The sequence below is a fragment of the Petaurus breviceps genome, unplaced genomic scaffold (genome assembly GCF_028583685.1).
Source record: "Petaurus breviceps papuanus isolate PSGF00001 unplaced genomic scaffold, PetGlider_PUasm1.0 186, whole genome shotgun sequence".
In the NCBI taxonomy this organism is placed as follows: domain Eukaryota; kingdom Metazoa; phylum Chordata; class Mammalia; order Diprotodontia; family Petauridae; genus Petaurus; species Petaurus breviceps.
Window position 1 is genome coordinate 22,393,458 of NW_027185798.1, and position 11,674 is coordinate 22,405,131.

An 11,674-nucleotide genomic window follows, 5' to 3' on the forward strand; every position below is an offset into this window, starting at 1 on the left:
AGATCCTCTGACACCAAGGCCAGAGTTCTTTCCACTATATGACATTGACTTCATATGTTGCTAGTTGCTCTTTGGGACAGAAGATGTATTTTTGTCTGTAGTGTATGGGGAGCAGAAGGAAGTAGATGCTGGAATGCCCAGGACTGACTGTCCAGAAGTAAGGGTAGTCCTGGCCAGGTGGGGCAAAAAGCACAATCTGTTGGCTCCAGGAGCCCCACAGGGTTCCTCAAGTTAGTGCCAGATTGAGTGTGGTCAAAACTCCCTTAACTCAAGGAATCCACCAGCCTCAGTCTTCCTCAGTAGCTTCTGGAGCTAGCAGATTGCCTGAAGAGGGGTGGTTTGGTCCAGAGAAGAGAAACAGAGGAAGTTAGAGCTTCCCTACTGATCAGCACTGGGACTCAGGCTCATGGGTGGCCTGGGTGAGATAGGAAGACCCAGTCTCAAAAAAGTCAGGGAGGATAGGCAGAAGAAAAGGGGTAGGTAACTAAAATAGAGCATAGCAGGTTTTTGAATCCAGCTAACTAAATCTGTTCTAAGCGTTCAATGAGCAGGGGAGTTAAGTAAGAAAATCTGAGGGGTCAAAGACAAAGGTCTCCTGGGTGGCTCCCAGAACAGGCTCCTATCTTAGGCCAGAGGCCCAGCCACAGCTTTCACATCCTGACTGTAGTTCGGCTTGGGAAAGGTGAGGGACTTGGAAACTTCTCCCAGACTTCATCTGTGTCCTTTGTAGAAAGGGAGCTGGACCCACTTGGATCTGATCTTGCTTTCCCAGTGGTCCCCCAGTGGGGAAGGGTTGGATTAGATAATCTCTCTCCCTAAGACCCCCTTCCAGGTCAAGAAGGGGTGGGATGGGAATAGAAAGGAGTGTCCTAGCTCTGTTTCTCAGCCTGTCACTGGCCCAGGCCTAATTCTGTAAGACTTGACTTCCTGCCTCATCTCCACCATCCCCCTAGTACAGAAGGACCCTGTGCCTTAGAGCTGGAAAGGACCTTTCAGGTCAGCTAGTATCCCATGACAATAGATCAGGGTTAGAAGCAACCTTAGTGCTTACTGAGGCAAAATAGCTCATTTTACAGTTAAGGAAACTGAGTTCTAGAGGGGGAAGGCGAATCATCAGTGGAAGAAGAAATGACTCTGGAGTCAGTGGATCCTGGGTCAAATCCTACCTGTGTGACTTCAGCAAATTGCTTAACTTCCCGGGCCTTAGTTTATCCTCTGTAAAAGGAAGGGGTTGACCTAGAGGGTCTCAGGCCCCTCCCAGCTCTGACTATGATCTTGTGAATCCCAGAATGTTTGAACTCAAAGACACTTCATTTGACAGAGGATTGTTCTCACTGTCCCTCATGGGAACTTGGAGCTCCAAGGCTCACTGCTTTGTCAATGTTCTCATGGCAATTAACCACATGCTGCCTTGGGAATCTCTTATAAGTCTGTCTTGGTGGTGTTTTTGTTTCTTTTTACTCTTGTATCGATGTTTAACTTATGGTATATTTGTGCCTCATTTCCCTGGTTAGACCATGAGTCCCTTGAGGGAAGGGATCCTGGCATCCACTTCTTTGTATACACTACAGCACCAGGGCTGAGCCTAGCTCAGAGTGGGGGCTTAAAAATATTCCTTGTAATAGACAGAACCCTTCTGAATGAAAAAAAAAGGATGAAATCCAATTGACCTGTTTCAATCAGGCCTCTATATCCAGTGTTAAATGGAGGATGTGTAGGTCAAGAAGGTCAGAATGATTAAGTGTCCATAAGTACAGCCTCTGACTCCAGAGGGATTTTAACTCCGATGATTATATTACAGTCAACATTGGTCCATTGGTAAGAGGTCCCAATGACATGACAGGGTATGGGCTCTGGAACCCCTCCCCCCCAATTTTGAGCTTTCCCACGATGTTCATGGGAAAGGTCAAAATTGAGGGGGACAGAGCTGATACCCCCATCACCATCTTCCTTTGTTAAGCTCTGTATAAAACCCCATGACCCCCAGAGTGGCCTCTGGGGGCCACTGGATGGTTAAAAATTATATAACTATGTGCATGTGTATGTATATAGTTGTATAATAAAATTATCAGTTAGCAAGATAGAATCTTCTGGGATCAACCTTTTTACCTTAGATCAAACCAAGATGGGGACCAAGCTCTCATGGGTTGGTCAACAATAGGTCCCAGCCCAAGCCCTACTTGGTCATTGTTTAAGCCCTGATTGGCTCAGAATGAATGTAAATAGCAATTGTTTTGGCCAGAAACCCTGAGAGTCTTCCCCTCCCAGAGTTTTTGTTTTGTTTTTTTGCCTTTTGGAGGGGAGAAGGCAGGGCAATTGGGGTTAAGTGATTTGTCCAAGGTCACACAGCTAGTAAGTGTTAAGTGTCTGAGGCCAGATTTGAACTCAGGTTCTCCTGACTCCAGGGGTAGTGCTCTATTCACTTTGCCACCTAGGTGCCCCCCCCCCCCCTTTAAAGGGGCCATTCTCTGCTTCAATTCTCATTTAGCCTTAATGGAAGGAGGGAATGAGTAGTTGCCTCAGTCAAACTGAGATCCGCTAAAGACCTTAACTTGAAAAGGCCAATGTCCCCCACTACATCCTGGGCCACCTCCAGTCATCCTGATCTAATATGAGGCTACTGGAACCAGATGGCTCTGGAGGAGATAGTGAGGCTGGTGACCTTGCACAGTTCTGCCTCACTTAAATCCAATTCACCTGGAGACTAGAGATGAACAGTAAGGTGGAACAAATATACCCACATGTCCTTGTGCCTCCTCCTGCACATGTGAGCATGGCGGGTGTCCATGTGGGATGTGTATTATTCAATAAGTCCTATTTAATTGTGAGCTTTAGAGCAAGGATTGTCTTTCACCTCTTTTTGTATCCCTGGTGCTTAGCATGGTGCCTGATGTCCAGTAGGTGCTTAATAAGGGCTTATTCATTGACTAATCAGGTCAGCTCAGTGTGAGAAGCTGGCATTGTTTGGCAGCATAGTGGAAATTTGGATTTGGAACTGAGGGATGTGGTTCTGAATTCCAACTTAGCTATTTAATGCTGCCAAGACATTTTATTGAACCCATTAAATGGGAGAGGGATTGGACAGAATGATCTCTATGCCCCCTTCCAGGCTCTAAATCCTGTTATTCTATATTGGATCACACCCCAGACTTGACAATCACACTGGTGTTTGACCATAAGAATGATCTGTTTTATCTTGGGCAAGCTATATATCACCTCTCTGGGCCCCAATTTCCTCACCTGTAAAATGGGGAGGAGAATGATACTTGTTCTTCCTACCTCATTGGACAATTGTGAAGACCACATGAGATAATAGCTTCCGGAATACCTTGTATCTATTTGAGTAATACAACGGTGCTGTATATAAATGTCAGGGATGGTCACTGCTTGTCTCCCCCAGTAGGATAAGCTCCTTAAGGGTAGGAAGGATTTCATTGTGGTCTTTGTATCTTTATCATTAACCGCAGTGTCTGGCATGAATAAAATGCTCATTGGTTGGTTGATGGATTGATCCCTGACCTGTTGTCAGTTTCCTGAGGGTTAGACCCTTTGATGGTACCTCTAGAAGCTTTGGACTGGTCCTCCAACTTACTTAAATCCCAAGAACAGGAGCTGGAGCCATATCCAGGAGAGTAGCAGTAAGAGGACGGCGGTGGGGAAGGCAAAACCAAACCAGGAAGCAAAGTTCACCACTCTGGGGTTCTCTGGAAAGAGCCTGTAGGGTTGGAGGAGTTACAGTGATTCTTTCTTTCTTTGCTTTTTTGGAGGGAGGAGTGCAGGGCAATTGGGGTTGTGACTTGTCCAAAGTCACATGGCTAGTAAGTGTTAAATGTCTGAGGTCAGCTTTCAACTCAGGTCCTCCTGACTCCAGGGCCGGTACTCTATTCACTGCAACATCTAGCTTCCCCCAGCAATGATTATTTCTATAGCAACAAGGTCTTGTTTCTCTTGCCCACTTTTGTGGGTGCCTTCACCAGCTGCATCTAACTTGAGAAGTCCCAGGGGTCAGGGATTCTACTTTTTACAGACTAAGAGGGTATAATCTTCCAGTCTGCTCCTGCCAACCAATGGACAGGGAGAATTATCTTGGTCTGGGCTCTGTATACCATTCTCAGCAATGGGGATTTCCCCTGGTGTAGTCAGTCAAAGGACAGAGCCCCAAATTTGGTGGATGTGTGTGTGTGTGTGTGTGTAGATGAAACCCACCCCTACCTATCCCCTGATATTCATCATGTCCCCTCCATTTAGTTAAAATAAAATGAACAGGGGTGGCTAGGTGACACAGTGAATAGAGCACTGGCCCTGGAGTCAGGAGGACCTGAGTTCAAATCCAGTCTCAGAATTAACACAAAAACTAGCCATGTGACCTTGGGCAAGTCACTTAACCCCAATTGCCCTCCAAAAAGCAAAAACTAAAACAAAATAAAACGAACAAACTTTATATACCTGTTAGTCCATGCAAGGATAGGGCTGGATTCTGAGGACAGCAAAGATGTAAAAGGAAACCAACCCTACCCTCAAAGAGCTTACATTCAGATAACTAGTATAGTAGGAAGCAAACGGAGGAGGGAGGAAACAATGATTATTAGCTAGGATTGGGCACCTGAGCTGGCCCTTGAAGGAAGAGAAAAAGATTCAGAGACATTTCACTAAGAAGGTAGTCTTTCCAGGATCTGGGGCCGTGTGTGCAAATGCATAGAGAGAGGAGATGGAGTAAGAAACTTGGGGGAAATCTCGTTTGTTCATTGTCCTTTCCCCTTCTGGTATGTGATGTTGCAGGTTCTACTGTTTCTTCTCTCCACTGCAAGGTCTCTTTTCATTCTTCACTGTAGAGGGTATGAAGGGCATGGGGCAGTAGGAAGACTGGACAGGGAGTGTGGCAGGGGCAAGGGAACACCAACTGTCAGACCTAGGAGGCACCTTGGAACACAATGTAGGAGGTCATAGGATTATAGAACCTTGGAACACAATGTAGGAGGTCATAGGATTATAGAACTGGGACCAGAAGGAACTGAAGAGATCATCTTGTTAAGACCACAAGTTCTTAACTTTGTCTTGGACCCTTTTGTCAGCCTGAGAGAGAATGTGGGTTCCTTCTCAGAATATGATTTTTGAAAATAATTGAAAGAAATTTTTAATTCTAGGTTAATGTTAGTAAAGATAAAGATGAAATGATTTTTCTTATTTTCTTTCTTTTTAAATTAAGTTAAATTTAAAAAATTCATTTGCTATTAGTTTCCAACATTAGTTCCACACGTTTTTGAGTTTCAAATTTTTCTAAACCCCCTGTGACATCTTATTTTCTTTCTTGAAACCTATCTACAGACCCTGGTTTATGGGATCCATGTTGAGAACCCCTGATCTAATCCACTTCCCTCATTTTCCTGGGCTGGAAAGAATCTTAGAAGCTAGAATACTGAAGATGCTAGTTAGACAGAAGGTGTCAATTATCAGAGATGGGAGGAAGCATCAGAAGTGGAAAGGACCTTCGCTCAAAGAACATTGAGGACTGTAGCTGGGAGGGAGACAGATGTTGGGAGAGAGAGCCAAGAACATCGGAGATGACAGAGACATTTGAACTTGGAACATCAAATATCAGAGGTAGAAAGGAACAAAGAACATAGGAATATAAGAGGTGGATGAGCCCTGAGAACTTAGAACATTGAATGTCAGAACTGGGAGGGACCTGAGAACATGGAACACTGCGTATCATAGAGCTGGGAGGGTTGGCCATAGAACGTAGGAAGTCTTGCCCTTAGATAAGTGTTTTTGGTCCCACAAGAACATCTTGGGACAAGAGTCCCCTGGAGGGGGCCCCATACTCACGAGTTGATTTGGCCCTGTAACACGAGGTTGGGAGTAGTGCCCGTCAGCGTGGCTATGCCCCCAATGCTGGCAGCATAGCAGACACAAAGGCTCATGCCCTGGGAGAGTCTGAGGTACTCCCTGTCCTTCTGATGGTGATCCAGTGGCACTGGTGGTGGGACAGGGTTACTATCTGTGGGGTGGAGTAGAAGGAAGGAGGTCAGGGTAGCTGAGGTAAGAGAGAAGAGACCTAGGAGTTGAGAGGTGCCTTGCCAAAGGTCACACTTTTCTAAGCCTCAGTTTCCTGTGTTGTAAAATAATGGGGTTAGTAAGATGAGATATTTGTCAAGATCTTCCAGCTTTTAGCAGAAGAGATGGGCCCTATTGGCATTTTCAAGGGGGAAGGAAGAGAACTGATTTGAGATCTGTTGAGGGATCCCTTGCTGCCTCTTAAGTGAGGGAATGAAGGGGATTAGGACAGCAAATGTAACTGTGGGAAGTGAGTGAACCATATTGACTCCATCTTGTGACTCAATTCTGAAGCTAGCTCAGGTCTCTTTCTATTCAATAATGGGTTTAGTGCAATTCCCCTCCTGTGAAAAACTACTAAATTGTGAGAATCGAGAAAACTCATTGTGTTGTTTGAACTTAGCCCTGTGTGTCTGGGGAACTGAATCATCTCTACCTGCTGCTTAGAGACCCTTAACCAAGGACCTGGGTTATGTTGAGCAGAACCCCAGACAGCTCCAAAGACACACTCAAGGGATATTCTCACAACTGCACATCTCAAGCAACCCGCATGTCTTATCGGAAAACTGGCCCTGGACTGATCTATCAGTTATTGTTTCCGTGTTCCTCTGATTGTTTATAGACACTTGAGGGGAGAGGGATACCTCTTTTTCTGAATTCAGGACATTGCACTTGTTCCTTCTCCCCTTCCCAACTTGGAAAGCCCCTAATTTTTCCTCAATTAGAAATCAGATCACCCAATGCTGTATTGTTACCTTCTAATGAATTAGCCTTATTTCATTAATTGCTTTTAATGAATGTATATTGTATATAAAATATAATGTATAATATCTCCCCCTGTATTTGGGGTTCAGGTCTAAGCCAAATTGCATACATTACTTAATAAATCGATATGCTTCGAAGACTGACCCTTTGTTTCCTCAGTCATTTCATATTTCACTTGCCACATAAGGATGGGCCCATTAGCCTGGTGGAGGGTGTTGCCCAATGGACCCCGTGGGAGGAGGTGGGCTTCTCTTCATCCACCGCCCATAAAGCCAAGTTGAGAGCTCCTAGTTCAGAGGAGGGTCTGCTTTGGTTCTGTATCATAAAATACCTGGGAAGGACTTGATAGAATGGCCTTAGGCTCATAAATTTAGAGACAGGATGGACCTCAGAGAACTAGGGTCCAACCCTTACCTGATGGTAAAGAGGAGAAAAGAGAGGTCCAAGGTCCCAGAACTTGTAAGTGCCAGACTGGGTCTAGATGGCAGGTCTCCAAGCCCCCAGCCTCCTCACACAGCCTCCTCCTTTTTCTGAAGGCTACACTGGTGGCTTTTCTCTTGGAGGCCTTGGGAAATCTTCCTCTGGCTTTGAGGTATTATACTACACGTATCCCTGTGCCCTCCCTCCCAGAGCCGAAAATCAAAGGCATTCGGGAAGGGACCAAGAGCTTTTCTCACCCTTTTCACTCAGCTTGGGTGGTTCTTTCTCAGTGACAGGGTAATTAGACTCTTGGAGCTCAAAAGAGATGTTGATGTTGCCCGCCTCCCTCTCCTGCTGTGGGGCTTTATGCAGCTGCTCCAGGACGGCATGGGCGATGGGTACCATCATGGCTGTAGTGGCAGTGTTGCTGATCCACATGGAGAGGAATGCTGTGATGACCATGAAGCCCAGGATCAAGCTAGGGAGAGGCATAGTATTAGGTTGCCCAAACCCTTCCCCTCCTTTGGAAGCCCAGGGATGAGCTCAGCCAGGCCCTAGATACAGGGAATCTGGACTAGCTGGTGTTAACCCTGTAGTTCTCATCATTGCTCACTCCCTGTAGATATAATTTGTACATGGGAGTGTGTGCAGTCAGGCCCCCACGAATACCCTATCTCCTTCACAACTACAACGACCCAGCGAAGGGAGGAGATTCAAGGGGTCACCGTGGCATCTTCTCACTGTCTGCTCTCACACTGAAGCACTTATCCATGAGTATTGATACTCCTCCCACACCCTGGAACTCACTACTCCCAGGATAGTCCCTAGATCCCTCCTGCAGAAGTGTAAAAAAAAAAGCTAGCATTTATATATGTATATATATATGCACATGTATGTTATATCTATATCTATATATACACACATACATATATAATCAATCTCTAGGAAGGAAAGGGAGGAAATGAGGCTAGAACCATTTCAATTCAATAAGCGTTAAGCGCCTACTGTGTCAGGGAAGCTAGGTGATGCAGTGCACACAGCGCTGGGTTTGGAATCAGGAAGACTCATCTTTGTGAGTTCAAATCCAGCCTCAGACACTTACTAGCTGTGTGAACCTGGGCAAGTCACTTCCACCCTATTTACCTCAGTTTCCTCATCTGTAAAATGAGCTGGAGAAGAAAATGGCAAGCCACTATAGTATCTTTGCCAAGAAAACACCAAATGGGATCACGTAGAGTCACGCAGTTGAACAACAAAATCAGTTTCTCCCCTCTCCAGTAAGAGGTGAGGAGAGCATCTTCCTGGGTAAGCACTGACACTTTAATATCTGTGGGTCTCTTATCTTTCTGTCTCTCCCCTCCCCCCAGCATACCAAACTTCTGATAAACAATGGGGCTGGGGCTGGGGAGGGGAGAGTATGGGCACTAAGAAACCACAGACTTAGAACTAGAAGAGCCTTTAGGCCCCATGGAGTCCTACCTACCCATTTTACAGATGAAGGGACTGAGGCACAGAGAGTTTAAGTGATTTGCCCAGGGGCAAACAGCTAGTCAGCACCAGAGGTGGTATTTGGACCTAGGTGTTCCTGACTTCAAATCAAGTGCCCTATCTGTAATAAGTCCCTGCCTCTTTCAAAAACACAAGGAGACCAGGGGATGATCTCTTGACCCCTGTCACCTCCCCCCCCCCCCAGTCCCTGATATGTTCACCACCTAGATCCCTCCTCTCCTCCTGGGCTTTGCTATCCTTCTGGACTCACAATGCTGGCCTCACGCCAACTAGGAGCAGGACCCGGAGAGCAATTCGCTTATGCAGGTTCCAGTGTTCAACAGCTATGGCCACCAGGAGGCCCCCAATGAAGAGGATGTTGGTGTCTCTCAAGTACTCGATGCAAACCTGGTAGGTACCAAGTCCCCAGGGGAGAGAGGAGAGTGAGTGGCAAAGTGGGCATCATCCCCTGTCCCATTCTTAGTGAGGATTTCTTGGCCTGGAGTTCATAAATTTTCATTTTAACATGTTGACAGCACTCTTTCAGTCTCACTAATTTTCTTTGTAATTCTGCATATTTTATTTTGTGTTACTTATTATAATTCTGAGAAGGCCTTTATAAGCTTCAACAGTTTGCTGCCCAAAGGGCACAGAAAGGGCTGAGACTCTTCCTACCCCCACCCAAATTACCCTGATAACTATAGGTTTGGGCATCACAGCAGCTTTACAATTTCAAACATAAGTCTGAGCCTCAATTTTGTGGATTATTCCAAGATGAAATACCAGCCTGGGTTCCTCTTGCCCCAGGAATGATTCGATATACTCATTGGACTCAGATATTTAAATATTAAATTTAAATCCTATAAGGACACAAGGAGGTATAAGATAACCAAATATCAGAATGCATCCCAAAGCCAATGGGAATGATTTTCTGATTAATCACTGTTTTAGATCTATGCCCTGCTCTCTCCTGAAGAGAGGAGACAGTTGAGAGGTAGCTTCATATTTCAAGGTAGCTTCATACTTCTTGACATGTGAAAACGACTTCTGCGGGTTTAGACAATTCACTCTCAATTTAGACTTCACTCTCCTCTGTAAAATTGGAGGAGTGGGGTAGACCGTGCCCAAAGTGTCAAACACTTGCCAATGACCCCCAGTCCTGAGGGCCCTCCCCAATCAGATTAAAATGTAATTGGGAAACATTGAATAAAACATAGGTGATACTACATTTTAAAACTAAGTCAATGTGTGAGCCACAGAAATCCTTATGTCCTCATTTCTGTTTGAGTCTGATACTACTGGTCTAGTGACATCTAAATTCTCTAGTCTTTAATCAGTGATCCTATGAACCAAAAACCAGCTTCATTTATCACTTTTTTGCCAAATTGTAAAGAGTTCTGCCCAAACTCCATAAAATGGAATGATCTTCAAAGCAACTGAATCAGTGACCCTGTTTCACATCCTCCCACCCCAAAAGCCTCTAAGATAGTGTCTTGTGGAGCCTTGATATTCTTTGTCTGGTGAATAGGGTTTCTGAAAGAAAAATTAATGGTCATGATACTTTTCCTTCCAAAATAGTAAACATGGAATTATGTATATATCCAGGGAAATGAATCACTTTCTCCTTTTTAGCTTCAATATTCCTTGCCCCCTGCCCCTCCTCCAGTCTGTCCTGTTATCTCCCAGATGTTTATTGCCCTAACTGCTCTCCTCCCTCATTCCCAATTGGTATGTAACAGGTTCTGTCAGCAAGTTTCAAGCCCCAATGAGTTCCATGGCCAAATAAGCTCAAGAAGACATCAAGAATTAGAAAACTATGATGTCATTTAACTATTTGAGGTTAGAGTACAAAATATTGAGAGGTAATTTTTTTTCTGAGTCTTCATGGGCATTTGAAGTCGTACAAACTCAGCCTTGAAAACTCAATTATGAAAAGCATTAAAAATGCCCTCCTGAGTTAAATCCCTTCATGGACTTTCCTCTAGTTAAGGATGGGGAAGGAGAAAGACACCGAGGGATGGTTTGGGAGAGGAGAGGGTGACAGCTTTTTTTGGATGTCAGCATGATTCAAATAGGCCCTGAAGGGGGCACCTAGGTGGTGCAGTGAATAGAGCACCAGCCCTGGAGTCAGGAGGACCTAAGTTCAAATCTGGTCTCAGACACTTGACACACTTACTAACTGTGTGACTTTGGGCAAGTCACTTAACCCCAATTGCCCTCCAAAAAGCAAAAAACCAAAACAAAACAAATAGGTCCTGAAGTTAATAACAACTGCTACTTTTATGTAGCACCTTAGGGTTGATAATATTATTCCCATTTTACAGAGTTGCCTACCCAACACCTTCCCAGACTCCCACTCTCCCCCAAAGCCCTCTTGGGAGGTGTGAGTTTGGATGGGCAGAGAGAGGTGAGAGTGAGGAGAGAGACTCACCTCTGATGCGTCCATGATGGCCATCATGGGGAAGAGGAAAAGGGGGAAAAGGGCAGTGACTGCCAGTGGCAGGGTCTCTGTGCACCACAAGAGCGCCATGAGGATGATAGTATAGGCACATTTGGCTTCCTAGGGGCAGAAGTAAAGAGAGTGATCAGGGGACAGAGAGACGCTTTTGCTGCCTTGGGCTCATTCCCAACCAAAAAAATTCCTGTAATGAACTATGTATCTCTGCCCTTCCTTCTATAGGATGTCCCCCTCTGGAGCCCATGGCATGACTTTCCTCTAGTCTTCATGCTAAGAAATATAGGAGGAGGATATATTCTTGCTGTTTAAAACTGGTGACAAGGGGAATAAGGACTTTTGAGTAGGGTATGGGTTCAGAGGAAAGGAACAACTTTCAGGGTTTGGAGTGCTGAGGAAAAGGAGAAAGATTATGGTCTGGTGAGCAGTTAGTGACAAAGAATAGGATCTCTCAGTGTGGAGGGGGAATCCATCCATCCATCCATCCATCCA

At 45.2% G+C, this 11,674-nt stretch overlaps 1 protein-coding gene across 1 annotated transcript in view; it reads right to left on the reverse strand.

Annotated features, from left to right (window-relative positions):
- SLC13A2 (solute carrier family 13 member 2) overlaps window positions 1–11,674 on the reverse strand; it is a 43,164-nt gene that overhangs the window by 10,887 nt on the left and 20,603 nt on the right. The window contains exons 2-6 of the mRNA XM_069089817.1: window positions 11,159–11,287; window positions 8,999–9,135; window positions 7,497–7,717; window positions 5,827–5,998; window positions 3,593–3,715 (exon numbers count right to left, since the gene is read on the reverse strand). Coding sequence (XP_068945918.1) covers window positions 3,593–3,715; window positions 5,827–5,998; window positions 7,497–7,717; window positions 8,999–9,135; window positions 11,159–11,287 — 782 coding nt within the window. The remainder of the gene's footprint in view (window positions 1–3,592; window positions 3,716–5,826; window positions 5,999–7,496; window positions 7,718–8,998; window positions 9,136–11,158; window positions 11,288–11,674) is intronic.